Source organism: Anopheles stephensi, chromosome 2 (assembly GCF_013141755.1).
Source record: "Anopheles stephensi strain Indian chromosome 2, UCI_ANSTEP_V1.0, whole genome shotgun sequence".
Classification (NCBI taxonomy): Eukaryota; Metazoa; Arthropoda; class Insecta; order Diptera; family Culicidae; genus Anopheles; species Anopheles stephensi.
In genome coordinates, this window is record NC_050202.1 from 75,864,188 (window position 1) to 75,883,643 (window position 19,456).

Below are 19,456 nucleotides of genomic sequence, written 5' to 3' on the forward strand. Positions count from 1 at the left end.
GCCCAGTGAAACCAACCGGAAGACGAAATTACGTTGGATCATGTTCGGAATGATGTATACTTGCTCTCTTCTACACGCACACACACCGTTTGCACGATAATAGAATGCCCCTGGCCCGGTGGACGTTCAGAGCGGGGAGGGGAGGGAAAAATGGAGATCCCTCCCCCAAGGCCATGAAGTAACGCTTTTCATCCGGCCGAAGCTGTCCCGTAGCGTTAGCTTCAATTTTGCCCAGCTGCCATTAAACTCATGTTGATGTGTTCAAAATTAACGATAAAGCCACACCGAGCCAGAAACGGCGAAAAGAATGCGGGAGACGCATGAAAAACACTTCGTGTGACAACATGCTGGTGTGTGTGTGTGTGTGTGTGTGTGTGTCGCGATCGCCATGGATACGGCCGTTTTTATTCGCATCACCGTCAAAACTTTTGCGCTTTAATTTCCGCCCGTGTCCAGTGGTGGCGTTTTTTCTCTCTCTCTCCCTCTCTCTCTCTCTTTGCTGGAGAGTGAATGTTTAAAAAAGTTTCACCAGAACACGGGGCGAGCGCACAATTTCACGCCATGATCGATGTGACTGACGTTGCGTTACATTTGTCACAATTTATTTGCCACGCTTGAAATATGACGGAAGTAGGTCAGTTTTCGGGGATCGGGGCTGTTTTTTTTGGGTATTTGGTTTGAGGAACATAGCACAATTGGATGACAATTTTTAAACACACGCGACAAGATATTTCCGTGAGGAAGAAAAGTGACGATGATCATCGTGTCGAGATTAATCATCCTTGACTCAAGCCACTGATGCTGGACGCCCCAGGATGACATATATCATTGTGCTCAACGTACAATGAAACTAATGTAAAATGGAATTGTTTTGCGAAGCAACAAGTCGGACAAGCTATTAAATTACTGTATTTTTAATGCTTCGTTCTATTCTGACCGCTTTGTGGCCTTGGACTTGCTGGAGAAGTCTTTAAAGGTGTCGTCGTCCTAGTATGGATAATGTTGTTTATATCCCGCATTCTAGAGTCTACCCATATGGGCGATCCGATACGTTATCACGGCTGTTCCGATGGGATGTGATACCAGGGCTCCGTCTGACATTTTTACATAAGCTATGTTTTCACACGGCGTGACCGGAGTTCAAACCCCATCCAGAGAACCTTCCCGTAAGCGGGACTAACTATCTACTACTTCGGGTAAAATCAAGTCACAGAAAGCCAGAAACGGCAGGCCGAGACCCTTCGAGATTGTTAGTGCCAAGGAAGACGGAGAAGTGTATTGTCTGCCTATCCGTTGGTCTAACCATGTCAGACAATCTTCTTCTTCTTGACCTACCGACCTCTGAAGTCATGCCTGCCATTTCTAGCATGCTAGACTTACAGGGTTTCGTATCATATAATGGAACTTTTCAATAACTCTGTGGAATGTTTCATACGAATAATGGAATATTTTAAAACCATTATAGAAAGTTACAATCATACAATGGAATGTTGCATTCAGTTAAGGAAATTGTGCTACTCAAGTGTAGAACTTTGCTATGGAACTTGCCTCATCCAAAGGGCACAATCCACACAATCGTATAGTGGAATTTTACATAAAGTCAGTGGACTTTTATACACGACTGTAGATTTTGGATCGAAACTCTGTAACGTATTGGAAAGTTGATTCCGAAGATCCTACTATCAATCCACAGTAGATCTATAAAGAGTTCCTATAACAAATTAACCTCAAGCAACAAATCCTTTATTCTGATCCAACTCCAACCAGCCAAGGATTTACACCTTGTCGCCTTTTCTTCAGCATACCGCAGGCGCTAACAAAACATAAGAATTCTCCCCCGCCCCCCCCCCCCCTTGGCTGTACTATAAATCATAATACAATTTCTTCCCGTCCCGATATTTACTCCGGAAATGCTCGCGCACAACGGAAATGCAATGCAATGCAATGTGTCAGCCGGTGTTGCTGCATTTCTTGTGAGGTGACAACGGTTTCCTCTGCTGTGCAAGCCTCACACATCCCGCTACTTACCGCTTTTCACCCGTTTCGCTCCAGTTCCTAAATAGCTTTACACAAGGGAAAAAAAACGGCGAAAAGAAAGAGAAAAAAAGTCATATCTCGCAACTGCATGGTTGGAAACTGCCGCTGGCAATTTTCATTTATTGTTTCAGCAAATCCCGCACCGTTGGGCGGGTGAGGCAATGTTCCGTCATCAACTTCACCACCGTGCGGCACAAGGTACAAGAAAATCAACGCAAGAAAATAACTTTTCTCATAGCCCGCCGCACACGCGAAGACGAACACGGCTCGGCAGAAGAACTGGCGAGACCCCTTCCACCAGACCGTAGAACAAACAAACTAAAGTGTCAGGAGACGGAGGGCGAGAAAAAAAAACCCTCACCCACACACACACACACACCCATTCTGGCCGGCAAGTCGCAACCATAAAACTGTCATATTAGAGAGAAGATATTAAATCGTTCGTACTTGTCACGGCGGTCCACCAAGGCGCCGGCTTCCGGTGCAATTAGAGGCGGATGCATCGGGCGGCCGCTCCCAGCTGCGACACCGGTGGTGATATTTATGGCTTTAAACTTACTTTTTTACGCGCCATTCCGGCGATGAGACAGCGCTTCTGCTAACTATGATTAAAATAAACCTTATTCTGACATTCCGCCAACGAACGCCGGGCAACGACGAGCCACTCGTGTGTTTACATCTATACTTTTATTTAGCGCTTTCGTCCTTGTTGCAGAGCGCACTCTCTCTCTCTCTCGCTCTCTCCTTCCAGTCGGCTTAACGTACGATACACATTCTTAAATAGTGACACAATGGGATAGAATAAGGTAGCAGCAGCTTACGGACACGGGTGGTGGGAATGGGTAAATGATTCGGATGGAGTTCGGTGCGACGAAACACTGGTGTGTTGTGTCAGGGAAGCGCAACTTTTGTGCAAACGTTTGCTCCGGCGCGGCCATGAGTTGTGTGCGGAATGAATTAAAATGCGCTTCGAGAAGCCATTTGGCACCGAAATTTGGCTCCCGGCGGGCGGGGACGGTGCAGTTGATTAAGTATGTCGGTAGCAGCTCATTTACTGAGCTCCTCTACCCTGCCCGGTCTGTTGGTCGCCTTCGCTGCCGTCATCGCTGCCATTGACAGCTCCTGTGTACAAAGTACAATGATCGTCGGGTAAGGTGCTCGGGATCTAGCCCGGCCGGGGGAGGAAGACACGACCCATTTCGATGTTCAATTTTCACCTTATTTCGGTTCGCTTCTGTACCGGGCAGCTAAACGGTGCATTCTACATTCTCCGTTCAATAATAGGTCGCTCTTACTGGGAAAACACCCGTGGGGGGGGGAATTTGAAAGGGGGATGTGGAGGAGGGTTGGTTACATCCAAGTTTGAGATAGTGAAGTTGGGGAAGAGAAGGTACAGCATAACACACACTCTTGCTCTCTCTCTCTCTCTCTCTCTCACACACACACACGACTACTCTGTCTGTTATCAGTGCGCCCTCCAGGGGGGGTCAGTGAAGTTCATCGTACGACTGCTCCAGCTCCAGCTGCACTGTGCCTGCTCCTGTAGTGGGCTATGTGTGTGTGTGTGCGGGTGTGAGTGTGTGCAGCTGACAGTGATTGTTTAGTTCTTGTTTCGTCCGCCCGATTGCAATTTGCCACCCTGCAGTCCACCGATGCCGGACGATTGGTGAATGGCGTTTGGATTTCCCTGAAAGAAAATTCGAGGGTCGGTGGGCGAGCGCGAGCGAGGGAGGGAAGAGAAAGAAAATCGGAAGGCGGGCATTGGCATGAGATATGGATTGCAATAGAGGACATACTACACACGCACGCATGTTACGGCAGTTGGGTCAAAGTGTGAAAATGCTGGAATTGTTTCCGAACGTCCGATAAACCTGAGAATAAGGCTTTTTTTGATTATTTTAACTAATTTTACTTTATGAAATTAAATACATAAATAATGAAAAATCAACTTACTTGTTAGTTAAAACGTCTTAGGAACAAAAGCTCCTAAACTTATCCTATTGCTCATGTATTTATCGGACAATTGTCACACAACACACCAGCGTCTTTCCACACACATTTATTTGCCGGACATACCTTGCCTTGCTGCTGTTGCTGCTGCTGCTGCTGCTGCTGCTGTTCCGGTTCGTACTCCAACGGCAACGGAGTGGTTGGTACGTCACAGTCCTCAGTCGGTGGTACGACACAGCGCAGACTGCGTCGATCGAACACGAGCATGGCAGGACAGCGTTGGAGCCGCGGGTAGCCACCCTGACACTGCCAGTAGCGATTGCAAGACTTGCCTAGCGGGACATTGCCGTTCGCGTCATCGTTGCAGAGTGCTAAAAAAAGAGGGTTGTGAAGTTTAGAAAATGTACACTTGGTTCATCGTAACTCCTAGCACATCTATGAAGCTCTCACCGAATGCTCCAAATTCAGATATATGATCTTCAAGGATTTTTGGGAACAATACTTTGACACTCTTGACTCTTTGACTCATTTTTGTTAACTATTTTACGATAAACTAAATTGGACTTATCTATTAAAAAAAATAGCACCCAGACATCTTAAACATCTGAGAGTCCTTGTAACGAATTGCAATTCCAACCCGATGCTCTCCACTTATTTTGTTGGAAGTCATCGACGTTATTTGTCCCTCGTTTACACCGCACGTGTAGCTTCCATTCCTAACATTCCAAAGCGGTAACAAAACTAACTGCTTCCATTTTTTGTTTTTTTGTTTCGCGTTTGCTACTTACGGTGCTTCTGACATCCATCAACGTTCTCGGGCCAATCGCAGCTGTGAGCATTTTCGTTGTACAGCAGCCCACCGATGCAGAGCTGCTCGGTGGCGGTCCCGTTCCAGCAGGTCCAGTATCGCGTACAGGACGTCTCGTGCCCAAAGATGCCGTACAACCAATCGCAGTGTTCCGTCGAGATCGGACCGTCTGAAAGTAGAACGCCCCGTGGGGGGGAGGGGGAAAGGAATACCGATTAAGGGAGGACGCGCCGAGTACGGGTACGGATTAAAATTATCGCCCGTCCGAGAAGCGACGACGAGCTCGAACCGGAACATGGGGTCTTTCGCTCGAAAGGACAAACTTTGCACCGGTCATTACGCCCTGCTTAAAACTAAACGACACTCGAGCGTGGTACTTGTCGTCACTTGTGGCAGTCGGGTACTGGTGAGGTTTTGCACGTCGATTTTTCCACCGTCCACCGAGCAAAATAAGGGTAGCCGACGACCGACCAAACACACACACACACACACACACTACAGGACGTTCGAGTGCACTCAATTTTCAGCAATTTTGTTGCACATCGCCCATACATAAACTGCCGGGGTGCCTTGTTGCTACCCTGCCGAAAAAGAAGCTCGCGCAATTGAACAAAGACTATCAAAAAACGAGCTCGATTAAGTTTTAGATGCTTCCCTGTGCGTTCCAACCCCGGCGTTCCGACCTAAGCAAGAGTCCGAACATTGATGATGCACTTAGACGAGCTGCGCAACAACAACAACAACAACGACCCCCCGGGTGCAAAGGTGCACACCGATAAATGAGCGTCGGAAGAACCGGCTACCGACGCTACCGGCAAACGGACACCCTTTGATGGAGTTGCTAATTCGGCTTGGCGAAAACGGGGTTTCATGTTACCGTGCCCGTGCCGGGGAGCTGCATAATGTCGGTGAATTGGGTTAATTTCCGGAAAAGTGCACTGGGAAACTTTATTTTCGGTCGCTCGCTGTGAGTGTGTGTGTGTTTCTTCTCTCGCTTTAATTCTTTTTCGGTTCGGGGTTTTCGGGGGGTTTTGCGGTAGCATTGTGAAATCCTTATCCAGCTCACACGGAGCGCTTGCTACTTCAAAGAAACGATTGTTTCGAACTTTTCGTCAGCACTTCCGGTGAGCGTTTTGTTTTGGGAACACGAGTTTCGGTAAACCCTGTTGGCAAAGCCGTTTTTGTTATGCCGGTAGAATGATTGTGTAGCATTTTGTGTGTAAAAGTGCTGTTTTGTTTCTTTGGAACAGGTAAAATTCGTGCTGTAAATTGTTCGCAACTTGCTTACCGTCTTGCTATGCGGATTGCATACTTCGCATAACACAAAAACGCCTAAAGTTAGGCAATGTGCAACATCACCACTTCGAACTTAAACAAATCTAGCACGCTGGGGTTTCTTACTTACTTGCCAACTGTTTGCCATCGCAGTAGTTCGATCGCCACGGATAATCACAGCCCTCAGTAACGCCTCGGTGCTTGCCGGCAAACACGAGCCCATTCGGACAGTCGTACAGCTCGGGCTGGCTGTTGATGCACTCCCAGTATCGATCACAGTACGTCACGTCACCGACGACCTTTGATTTGGTTTTGCACGGATCCTCCTGGTCTTGTCGCTGCGCCGTGGCAAGTCCTGCAAATTTAAAGAAAAAACGAAAATTTTATCAGAATTCAATGACACCAGTTTCTAGTGGAAAATAATCCCGCCAACAGTGAAACAGATGATGCACCTTTACCGGTCTTACATTACATCTTCTCTTCAGCTCATCAGCTAACAGTCGCTCAAAACTTTCACCCCGAACCTGTTGCCTGTATCAAAGGGGCCAATAAAGTCACCGAATCGTAGAACAAGTTTAAACCCCCAGACACTATGCGACACCCATAAGATACTTAATTCAAACTTTCCGATGTGACTCGCTTAGCTTACCGCTGGCAGTACCGTGCGAAGGAAGAAATGTAAATGCAAATGAAAACACTGTTGCAACATAAGGAACACTCCACTCCTCTCCCCCAGCATGAGTGTCTCCTATGCTGTCGACCTACCGATCAGCGAAAGTGTCGCTGACAGACGCCTACCGACGCCACTACTCGCGAATCTGACACACACACCTACACACGCCCAAAGAAAAGCTCACCGTGAACGAGCACAACTTTTAATTACATTCCTATGTAATTGAATACCGAATAGCGTTAGGATCGTCCCGCGTTTCCCCTTGCCATAGTTCTTGTGAAACTTTCTCCTCTCCGGCGCAGCGAGTTTGGTCAACTTAGCGGATGACGGATGGAGAATAAATTTTGCCGCGCCACCGTCGCAAGTGCAATGATTTTGACAACAACGCGTTGGGTTGCAATGGGGGGGGGGGAGGGGGGGAACTGGGCCCCTGTTTGACAATTGATAAAAGCTTTAGAATGGTTCGGATTGGCCAACCTTATTACCAGTGTTAAAGTCGAGTGTTGGAACTTGGTTGGACGGTGGATTTATCGCACTTTGTATTGATAATTTAACTACAGTTTGTCCTTTACCTTTAAAATCAAGACAAATTTCTGTTTAAAATTCAATTTAAAAATTTCATAAGCAATCAAAGGACAAAGTTTTTCAGCTACGCAAACTATTTGTAGGAAACTGATTGCATTTCATCGTGTCCAACTCCGCCAACAGCCTACAGGTGCTCGGTTTGCAAAGGTTTAGCTAGCCCTTCCGCTACTAAATAGCACTCTGTCAATTCAATTCAATCTTATTGTTCGATCCCGAACTAAAATAACAACAACAGTGGATCCAGAGCACACAGGCACCAATAAGAACAATAACGAATCCACGCCACACGTGCCGCCGTTTCCATACTCGGCTTCCAAGAAGTCGAACCGTGTGGAGCGCTTTTGTCAAAGCGTTCCAGAAAGTGTGAGCTGCCGTGCGACGAGAAAGTGCTCGTCGCAGAAATTTAGAACACTCGGCTTCTTTTCCGAAAGCTATAAAAGAGGTGCTGATCGCAAAGCGCGGTCATTCTCGATCACACCGCGGAGGGAAGCCAAGCCAATCCAATCGGCTCTTTTCAGAGCCACCTAATAATTGAAAGAGAATATTGGTTTCAACAAAAAAAAAAAAAAAACACAACGTAGGCCGTCTTCGGACGTAACATTTGGTACCGTGACCAGGATTGGCGGGCTTCAGCACTCCTGTGATCCGTGAGTAAAGTGCGTACGTATTTTTTCTCACGCGTTTCGTGTCGTCGCGCAAGTGCGTGCGTGTAACGATTAAGCGAGTTTGTGTCCTCGCGCGTGTACGGGTGTGATATACCACGAGTTCGTGTCCTCGTGTGTATATGTGCGACTCTCCGTGAGTGTGCTTCATCGTGCGTGTGTGTGTGACTTGTCACGAGTTCGTGTCCTCGTGCGAGTGCGTGCATTCTTTTATTCAGCGAGTTTGTGTCCTCGCTTGTGTGGCTAACCACGAGTTTTGTGTCCTCGTGTATGTGATTGTGTTACTCTCCGCGAGTTCGTGTCCTCGTGTGTGTGTGTGACTCTGCAGTTGTGTGTGATTCGCCGTGAGTTCGTGTCCTCGCGTGCGTGTGACTTTGCGCGAGTGTGTTTTCGCGCGCGTGTGTGGTTGCCGCGAGTTCGTGCCCTCGCGTGCCTGTGACTTTGCGTGTGAGTGTAGTTTTTAGTCCAAAATGACCAAGGCGGACAAGCTTAAGGCCAAGCAGGCCAAAAGGCGATCGCTGATTGAGTCTATGCGACGCTCACTGCAGTTCGCAGTGGATTACACCCCCGAGCTACAAGATCAAGTGCCTGATCGTCTTGCAAGATTGGTGAAGTGTTGGGAATGTTTCCAATCGATCCATGAAGAGTGTGAAGAGCTAGATGAATCGGAAAACGCTACCAGAAGCAACGATGATATCCTAGCGCAAACGGAAGATCTATTCTTCGAAACCAAGGCTGCGTTATCAAAGCTAGTGAAAAAGGAGAAAGAAGAGCAACCACGCTCAAAGCTCGTAAGCGTGAAACTACCCACTATATCGTTGCCGGTTTTTAGTGGCGAGGTAACGCAATGGTTGTTATTTCATGACACTTTTGTTTCTCTTGTGCACAACTGTGACGATATCGCACCTATACAAAAGTTTCATTACCTGCGCGCGTCATTGAAAGGGGAAGCGGCAGGAATAGTGCACCCAATTCCCATTTCTTCGGAAAATTATACTGTGGCATGGAAAGCTTTGCTTGACCGGTATGGTAACAAGCCGTATCTACGTAAAATGCACACGCGTGAATTATTTGGGTTGCCTTCCATGATCAATAGTGGTGCGCAAGAGCTTCGACAATTAGTGAGCAAATTCCAGCTGCATATTGACATTCTAAAACAGCTAGGAGAAACCGTTTCGGATGATAGTAGCATTATCATGGAAATTTTGGCCAGCAAGCTCGACAAGGCATCGTTGAAGGCTTGGGAAGAACACTACGCTCAGGAGGAAGCTTTGTTAACCTATCCTAGCATGACAGCATTTCTGCTTAAAAGAGCGCAAGCGAGTGAGTCTCTAGCGTTGCAGGTAGGAAATCGTGTTAGCTCTTCCAACGCAAAGGTACCAAACCAGAAAACATCTAAAAGGCTTAGTGTCAATGCTGCAAGCATGAAAGGGAACAATGTGGTTCCTTGTGTTTTGTGCTCTAAAGACCATTATTTATGGCAATGCCAAGCATTTCTGGATCTTAAGCCTAAGGATCGACAGAGTGCTGTTAATGGCAAAGAACTTTGTGGCAATTGCCTACAAAAGGGGCATTTTGCAAAATCATGCCGATCAAGATATACGTGCCAGCAATGCAAAAAGAAGCATCACACATTGCTACATTTCGTGGAAGATGCTAAACAGCCCTGTGAAAAAGGTTCGTCTGATTCGAGCATTATGGCAGCTGCGCATGTAAATAGTGTTGATCGTGTATCCAAAAACGTGTTGCTTTCAACTGTGTTGTTGGAAGTAAATGATGCATATGGACAAAGGCATCTCGTGCGTGCGCTGTTGGACAATGGTTCGCAACCTAACGCCATTAGTGAGTCGCTGTGTCAACAATTGCATTTGCCGCAGAAAAAAGTGAACATTTTGATCGTTGGTGTCGACGGAATAGAATCCAGTGCCAATCATGAAGTTCGTGCAAAGGTACAGTCGCGCGTTACCAACTATTCGGCGGAAATGGACTTCTTAGTGTTGCGAAAAGTGGCGTGTGATACTCCATCCCACGAAGTCCCAGTGCAAAAGTGGAATATACCTGCATCATATCCTCTCGCAGACCCGCATTTCTGCACGCCCGGTCGTATCGATATGATTATTGGAGCAGGGTATTTCTACTCACTATTGTGTGACGGTAGATATAGTCTACCAAACAAAGGCGTGCTGGTCGAAAGTGTTTTCGGCTGGATTATGACCGGTGACATTCCTGCTATATCGAGTGATGCGGTTCGGTGCAATGTGGTAGCCGTCCGTCCTACGATCGAAGAACAATTGGAGCGATTCTGGAAGATCGAGGAACTCCAGGTGAGCGAATACTCTTTTGATGAAAAGGAGTGTGAAAGGCATTTTCAACAAACCGTTTCGCGTGATGGAAGCGGCCGTTATATTGTTCAAATGCCCAAGCAGCCCAACTTCAAGGAAATAATAGGTGAGTCGAAAACCAATGCATTGAAAAGATTTCACCTTCTTGAGAAAAGATTGTCGAAGGATGCTTGCCTCAAAAGCCAATACCACGACTTCATGCAGGAATATTTAGACCTGGGGCACATGGCTGTTGTTTCTGAAAATCAAGAAGAAAAAATCGGTGCATATTATCTTCCACATCATCCGGTGTTGAAAGAGTCCAGTTCTACTACGAAACTGAGAGTTGTTTTCGACGCCTCTGCTAAAACTACGACTGGAAAGTCATTGAACGAAGCTCTGCTAGTTGGTCCCGTGGTTCAGGAGGAGTTGCTAACTTTAGTAATTCGTTTCCGAAAATATCGTGTAGCTATTGTCGCTGACATAGCAAAGATGTACCGACAAGTAACAATGCATCCAGATGATCGGCATCTGCAACGTATTTTATGGAGATTTGACAATGCTCAGCCCATCCGATCATACGAACTAAGCACAGTGACATATGGCTTGGCACCCTCAGCATTCTTAGCAACACGCACATTGTTACAGCTTGCTCATGATGAAGGTAAGCAATACCCCAAAGCCAGTGCCGCTGTGAAACAAAACCTGTATGTGGATGATCTACTAGCAGGAGCGGGAAGTATTGCAGAAGCAAAAGAACTGCGTGATCAACTCAATGCTCTTCTCGAAAAAGGTGGATTTTGTCTTCGAAAGTGGTGTTCCAATTCGCTAGAGGTGCTAGCGGATCTCCCTGCAGAACTTCTTGGAACACAATCCGCCATAAAGTTTGAAGCTGAAGAAAGCATCAAGACACTGGGCATTTGCTGGGAACCCGAAGCAGATTCATTTCGTATGAATGTCTCTATTGAAAACAAGTCCACTATTCACACAAAACGCAGTATATTGTCATCAATAGCTCAACTCTATGATCCCCTCGGTCTTATTACACCAGTGACTATACGTGCGAAAATCATCATGCAACAATTGTGGTTGCAGAGCTTGGACTGGGATGTGCCAGTTCCTCATAAGTTGCAAGAAAAGTGGACAGAATTTCTGCAACAAATAGCAAACTTAGCACAATTTCGCATAGCTAGGTTTGCATTCATACCAGAACATCAGCATGCAGAGCTACATTGCTTTGTTGATGCTTCTGAAGTGGCCTATGGTGCATGCATATACATCAGATCAATCGACAGCAACGGTTCAATATGCATAACATTATTAGCGTCGAAATCAAGAGTGGCTCCACTGAAACCTTTAACAATTCCGCGATTAGAGCTGTCTGCCGCCTTGCTTGGAGCTCGACTCTACCAAAAGGTGGTGTATGCATTAGACACCAAATTCGACGAGTGTTTCTTTTGGTCTGATTCAACTGTTACGCTTCAGTGGCTCAAGGCAGCTCCCAGAACATGGAAACCGTTTGTGGCCAACCGGGTAGCTGAAGTACAAGACATAACACATGGTGCGCAGTGGCAACATGTCTCCGGAAAAGAAAACCCAGCCGATATGATCTCTCGGGGTATATCAACAGTCGAGCTTCTAAACAGTGATCTATGGAGAAATGGTCCCTCGTGGCTTGGCGGAGTCAAATCATCTTGGCCTTCTCAACACTTCGGCGAGAAAGGTGAAACAGAGTTGGAGAAAAGAGCCATCGTTCTCACGGCTCAAGTTGCTGAGACGGATCTAATCTTCAAGCGATTTTCATCGTTTCAACGGCTGTTAAGGGTTTTTGGATTCTGTGTTAGATTCATCAACAATATTCGCAAGCGTGAACCAAAACAGTTTTCGTCTTCGTTAACAGTGAAAGAGTTACAGTCGGCTAAAACGATCCTGTTCCATATGGTGCAAAGAGAAGTGTTTTCAGACGATATTCGCGCTATCACAAAGGGAAAGTGTCTAACAAAGAGCTCATCCATTCGATTGTTGAATCCATTCCTCGATTCTTGTGGATTATTACGCGTTGGTGGCCGGTTGCGTGAATCAAATATGGCATTTGATGGGAAGCATCCAGTTCTTTTGCCAGCATTTCACCCATTTACGCGTCTTTTGATCAGGGATCAGCATCATAAAACATTACACGGTGGAGTTACAATGACCCTTTCGTCCCTGCGTGATGAAGTGTGGATTCTGAATGGCATGCGGGCCGTTCGTAGTGTACTTCGAACCTGCTATCGGTGCATAAGGGCCAATCCAGTTCCAATAGCACAACCTATTGGTCAGCTACCAGTGTCACGTGTTACGGTAAACGAAGTGTTCGCTTGCGTTGGAATCGATTACTGTGGACCGTTTTATTTGCGCCCAACACACCGTAAGGCAGCTTCTCCCAAGTGTTACGTGTCAGTGTTTGTTTGTATGAGCACAAAGGCTGTTCATTTAGAACTCGTTAGTGATCTGAGTACCCCTTCTTTCTTAATGGCGCTGGATAGATTTGTGGCCAGAAGGGGCAAGCCGAAGCATTTGTATTCCGACAATGGCACTAATTTCGTAGGTGCCAAACATGCCTTGCACGAACTATACGTTCTTCTTCAGCGTGACAGTGAAAAAATCAGTGACTATATGGCCAAAGACAGTATCCAGTGGCATATGATTCCACCTCGCGCTCCCAACTTCGGCGGCTTATGGGAAGCTGCAGTAAAGGTGGCAAAAACTCACTTAGTACGTCAGCTTGGTGCAGCTCAGTTGGCTTACGAAGCTATGATTACTATCTTAGCAAAGATAGAAGGCCATATGAATTCCAGACCTCTTGTCCCCCTTTCACAAGATCCTAATGACCTAGAGGCGTTAACTCCTGCACATTTTTTGATGCTCAAGAAACCACAAGTAATTCCCGAACCTGAACTATCCCATCTCCCGCTTAATCGCCTGTCGCAGTATCAGCTTGTTCAGAGATATGCCCAGGGTTTCTGGCACCGTTGGCGCAACGAGTATGTGAAGTCGTTAAACGGTCATCGCAACGTCAAACGGAGCATTCAGGAGCTGAATGTAGGTGATTTGGTGATAGTGAAAGACGAGCAATTACCAGCAGTGAAGTGGCCTTTGGCGCGTATAGTGGAAAAACATCCTGGACCAGATTCAGTGACACGTGTCGTGACTCTTCGTACAGCGAATGGGATCATCAAACGTCCAGTTTCCAAAATTTGTGCATTGGAGTGTCATCAGGAAGTGTAAATTTTGGGAAATGTATTCCCAAAAGGTGGCCGGTATGTTCGATCCCGAACTAAAATAACAACAACAGTGGATCCAGAGCACACAGGCACCAATAAGAACAATAACGAATCCACGCCACACGTGCCGCCGTTTCCATACTCGGCTTCCAAGAAGTCGAACCGTGTGGAGCGCTTTTGTCAAAGCGTTCCAGAAAGTGTGAGCTGCCGTGCGACGAGAAAGTGCTCGTCGCAGAAATTTAGAACACTCGGCTTCTTTTCCGAAAGCTATAAAAGAGGTGCTGATCGCAAAGCGCGGTCATTCTCGATCACACCGCGGAGGGAAGCCAAGCCAATCCAATCGGCTCTTTTCAGAGCCACCTAATAATTGAAAGAGAATATTGGTTTCAACAAAAAAAAAAAAAAAACACAACGTAGGCCGTCTTCGGACGTAACACTTATCGAATAAACAGATTGATTGGAAGTTTTCATCAAAACTGCCTACCGTCGATCGCCCGTCCGCATCGCGTGCACACACACAGCGAGCGCGGGCGAAAGCCATACCGACATCGTGATTGAATACCATTTGTGAATCAACCCAAACAAGCCGCCGTGTCAAAAGGGAACTCACCGGATATCCTTCTCGACGTGTTCGGCTGATTATCCGTCCATATCCCACCCCCATCCCACTGCCAAACACGTGCCGTTTCGCAAACCGAATCCGCATGCCGTTCAGTGGGCCGCCCCTCGTGCTTGGGGGAACCGGTTTGGGAACTGGGTATTTGTTTGAAATTGATTCCCATGGATCGGTTCCAGAGCGCCACCGACACTAACACAGAGTTCTAGCCTGCGAAGGATTCTTTTGCAATCATGCAATCACACTCGTAACGTGATAGCCGAACGAGAGAGCTCGGGCGAGAGATAATTAATTCCTTAATACTTTAAGCGTTTTAACGGACCGTTCGCACGCCATTTTCCGGGCGTAGCCGGTACGCTGCAACCCGTCCGCTGAGCTTGTTCCATCCGACAGGTGGTCGGATTTCACAGGAACGCGACGCTCTGCCGATACACGTTTAGCACCGTGGCCGGGTAATCTGAACATTGTGTTCACCAAGGGCCCCCTTCGTCACATATGCTAGCGAGCGGTGTCAATGTGAAGCTTTACGCGGGATAACATAATGTAAAATCGTCCGGGGTTTTCCTCAGGGAGGGGGCTTGCTGGAAAGGGCGGTCCAGCACCACTATCGACGGCTTGTAATCGAATTACACGAAGCACTTCTTCGTTCTTAGTCACCTGGACCACTCATCCGGGTGAAGAAGCGATAGAGAGAGAGAGAGAGAGTGAAAAAGAAAAACCTCCCGCCGTTGTCCTTTACACATTAAATTAATTGCATCAAATTGTTTTTTTTTTGCGTTAGGTTCACACTCACTACTCGATTTTTGGGTACGGGTTGCTCTTTTTTTGGTGCGGCGGAATCGGCACACACACAGAGGTGGAAATCTCGCATTTCCCATTTGGCGCTACGGTAATTAATTCGATTATGATGGAAATATGATTTGAGATTTCCACCTGCCAAACACGGAAGCTAGCGATAAGGGACTGTCGGTCGCTCGCGTAAGCGCGTTAAAGTGGTTTGGAAAAAGAAAAAAACCGAAAAGGACCGGAAGCAAAATCGTCCCGTCACCGACACAAAGCCAGCCCTAAGGAGAGTACCGTTTTTCTTCCTTCACATAGATGTCGTGTGCCAGGCTGCAAATCTCGAAGGAAAAAGCGCTCCGTGCCCAAGGCGTTCGTACTCACGACGAGCACCGGTGGCTCTCTGCCACTGCTGGAACAATCTATTTATAATCTCATTTATCGCGTCCCATTGTCGCTACTGATTTTCACCTTACACTTATCTTGATCATAATTCAGCTTTCGGCCGATAAACACATTACGAGCCTCTTTTTTTTCTCTCGCTCTCGCTCCATTCAACACAATTAAATTCAATCAAACCAGCACGAAGCCGCACGAGGCTCCTCATTTTGCCGTTGCAAAAGATAGATTTGCGCACCAAACAACAAAAAAGCATAAATTCAAATCGATACAGAAAAAAAACCCCGGTCCTTGATTCAAAGGCGAAACACAAATTAAATCCCCAGGCTTTTGATAAAATGGACTGTAAATTTAACACTCATTATGTAACACTCACTCAGCCCGGTTCATTCTCCCCTGGGGCGGGAGAACACACAGCAAAAAGGACACTCTGGACAGTGGCGTCCATTAGGAAGCCGTGCCCGAAAAATGCGCGCCTCTTGCTTGCGGCATGCTGCCAAGATTACGGCCTAACTTCATTGCCAGTCCATCGGGACCGATAATTAAATTCATAAATACAGCGCTCAGCCACGCCTCGGGCTTTCGGCTTAAATCATCCCGAATCGTAGGTAGGCATCCTTTGTTTTCCTAATGCCACCTTCCATTCCACCCCCACGGAAAGACTTTCGATAAGACACATCGGTGCCGATTTTAAATGACCATTGAAGCCATTTCTTCCGAAGGCAAGGTGAAACCGAATTCGAATTATCGTTTCTCGTACCTTTACCCGCGAGCAAGCTTATCGGTGTACAGTTGTCATGTCGTAAATCGCTCGCCCGGAATTATCCCACTCGGTCGCCTACAAGCCGAAACTGACAGCCGCGCAATTTCCCCATTCGCCGATGGAGGCGCCCGGTCATTCATGCGGACGACTAATGGAGACGCCCGGTACCTGGTACCCGACACACACACACACACTTATCGGATGTAAGATATCGCTCAAGGGCGTCCCGCGATGGTTGCTGCCCATAAAAATTCACTGCCACCGGTGGCCAGTTTATCTAATTTACCATTCCCTCACGATTGCTCGCCCTGAATGTTAATTACTGCGATTTGTTCGCAGTCCCGCGCGCTTCTTTCTTTTTCTACGCCATTTGAGCTTCATGCTGTCCCAACCACTCCACCACAGTGCACTTTTCTTTCACTCCCGTTCTCTCCCTTTCTCTTTCTCTCTCGCGGTGTGTATTTTGTTGCCTTTGTTGCGTCTCATACTTGAAGCTGATCGCTATCTCCACCACTGTCGGTTGCTCATCCTAATTAGACTTCGGGGTCAAATTGCAAACTGTCAGAACTTTATGGAAACGACCCACCCATCCCACCGTTGAGGCGAAGCAACACAGCACTATCCCGCGACTGGCATCGACATTTCCGAACCGGCCATTTCTCCACAACCTTACAACGCGAACCGCTCACGATAAGCAGGAGCGGACTTGGCAGGGAAGCAACAAAAAATGTAGGTTTTAAGAATTAAAAGCATTTTTTCCTTAGCTTTACTTTGCTATCGTTCTCGCTTTACCGAGTCAATGCGTGTGCAAGATAAAACTGTGACAATGGAATGGTGGAAGGCATTCCCAGTACCACCGTTCATTTGCCTCCATCCGACCGTTCAATCACCCTCAGGGGTGACGTTTGGTCCACCAGGAAAAAGATGTGCTTAATTAGCGCTGTGACTTTTATCGGCGAATCTTTCCCTAGCACTTTGCAACCAAAAATGCGCTTAAAACATCTGCCCTTGCTGCCAGAACATCACATCGGCTCCGTAACTGCAGTATCATGCTGCTGCCGATTTGATGCTACTGCCGAGAGCTATTCCTTCTCGTTCGACCACCCCTTCTCACAGCAATCGTTATAAATTATGATGAGCTAAAACGTCGGTCAGGGATTTGACGCTACCAACGATGGTATGCGGCAGCAACATCCACCCGGAGCAATACAAAACAGAGCGCCAGTTTTATTGCACTTCAGGTAAGCAATCATCGGTTTGCCAGTCAGCCTGCCAGACGGTTCGTTTGCTTCAGTGAGTGAAATTGAAATTAAAATAATTATACGAATTAAAAGCTTCACCGGTGGCACCGTTCGCTGCAACTTCAGAAGCTTCCCCTTGCGCAACACAAACACTCAAACACCAGCATACACACACACATTCTTCTCACGTTGTACCCCTTTTTTGTCCTAAATGGTCCCGTTGCGGTGATTTAGGTAACAGTGGTAAGTCTCCTGGCTGCTTTCGCCCGCTCTCAGGCGCCTCTCGGCGAAGGCTGAAGATTTTGGGAAAGTCATAATTGGAATTGGAGCCATTCTTCGAGTCCTGCTGGGCCCGTGTCGATAAAGGAAAAACCCGTTCCCATACACACCATAAACGCCACTCAGCACGTACTTCATTAATGTCCACGGTACGGTAACCCACCCGGTCCTTGTGTGTGTGTGTGCGTGTGTGTGTGTGGGACATTATGCAAAGTGCTCATTACATTAATTGATAGTGCAACCGTTATGTTTATCTTTAGACTTCAGATTTCCAGTATGGAAGCTTTAGCGGCAGTAGCAGCGATTAAGACGCTTTTAGAATAATTACCTTTGCGGAGGTTGCTAGTTTTCAAAAATATATCCCTGTGTGTGTGTGTGTGTGTGTTTTTTTAGTGTGTAATTTATTTGAAACCGCAAAGAAACCGAGCCCGCAGTGTCGTCCCATTTACTATTTCTGCGCCATAGTTTGTAGCGTAACAATTGGAATATTTTAATTATCCTGATCGCGAGCGTAATGATGAGCCAGATCCAGCAACGGGCGCGCTCGGCACTACAAACTGCACCAGACAACTGCAGCTTCAGCATCCAGCGTACACCGTCGTACCGGCATTTCTTTCCAACACAAAAAACACTACCCCATAAAACTCGGTGCAGCAGCAGCTCCAAGCTATCTCGTGCGCGCCTTGTTCCTGCTGCACCGCAAAAGCCAGGTCCTGATTAATTAACCCGCCAGGCAAACCTTCGCTACGAAACACTAAACCGGCAACAACTTTTTCATTACCGTTGCAGTGTCAGCGCAGGCAGCGTCGTATATTCTGTTTTGCATTGAGTTGGTCGCTGGCAAAGGGGATACTTATCGTGCGCTCGAGCCCACCGCGGGTCGCCTGCATTAAAAGCATTCACAGGCAGGAGTTACGGAACGTACTAAACTCGGTCGCTAATGAAAACGACCGACCGACCGACCGACCGGGTTTGGCTGACAAACCGATCAGCGGATGGAAATGGATGCGACCCGAGCAAAACAATTCAACGGAAACAAGTGCTGTTACAGTGATGGCTTTGTAGTAATACAGAAAAATAGGAGCAAAGATTTTAAAGCAACTACCCTGCATTGCTTTAATTTAATTCTTTGTGAAGTCGTACATATAGATAAAATTTCTTAAGAAAATCCATTTTCTCGACAACCTCAGGAGATTATTGAGGCTTCCCGGAGGCTTGATGAAGATGTGCAGCTTGCTTGTTGCCTTCAATGCCTACTACGTATAGCGATCTTCTCGGAAGCTCTCTGTCTCTCTCTATCTCCCTCTCTTTCTTGTTCTGTAAACCACTCCCTATTTATCTTAATATCCTTTATCCACAGACAATAAGACTTGGCAATTATCAATCCGGTGCTGAAAGCCTTATAACTGTTCCCTTGCACCAACCAATACAGATCATTTCTATATTTCGATTATCTTCCATCATCCTTTTCCCCCGGCCAATCAATGGCCATGATCTGCCTTCCCTAGCGTTCGATTTGATGAACATCCAGCAAAACAAAACAAAAAACTTTGCCTTTAATTAATTCCGCAATAAATAAGTTTTCATTCCAGTGCCGTGGGCCGTTCGTTCCGGGCTTCGAGAGCCAATAACAAAAACTGTAATTAATTACACCGAAGCAAAGCTGACCGTTGGCTAGTCAGCGGGGAAAGGGGGAAGGATGGCAAACAAGCAGGTTAGAAGCAAGGTTGGAAAAGTTAAGGTTTCTTTCGACATTTACTGCCCGTCCCCGTTTCCCCGTCCGTTCCATACTGTGCCAGCCACG

At 46.9% G+C, this 19,456-nt stretch overlaps 1 protein-coding gene across 3 annotated transcripts in view; it reads right to left on the reverse strand.

The window, feature by feature from the left end:
- Positions 1-2,702: 2,702 nt before the first annotated feature.
- Positions 2,703-19,456, reverse strand: part of LOC118507673 (protein obstructor-E-like) — a 45,551-nt gene continuing 28,797 nt past the window's right edge. For 2 of the 3 annotated variants that reach the window (XM_036046462.1, XM_036046463.1), the window contains exons 3-6: positions 6,201-6,425; positions 4,776-4,964; positions 4,114-4,358; positions 2,703-3,724 (exon numbers count right to left, since the gene is read on the reverse strand). In XM_036046462.1, the coding sequence (XP_035902355.1) occupies positions 3,638-3,724; positions 4,114-4,358; positions 4,776-4,964; positions 6,201-6,425 (746 nt within the window). In that variant the 3' untranslated portion in view covers positions 2,703-3,637. The remainder of the gene's footprint in view (positions 3,725-4,113; positions 4,359-4,775; positions 4,965-6,200; positions 6,426-19,456) is intronic. The other variant, XM_036046464.1, reaches the window with a different exon arrangement.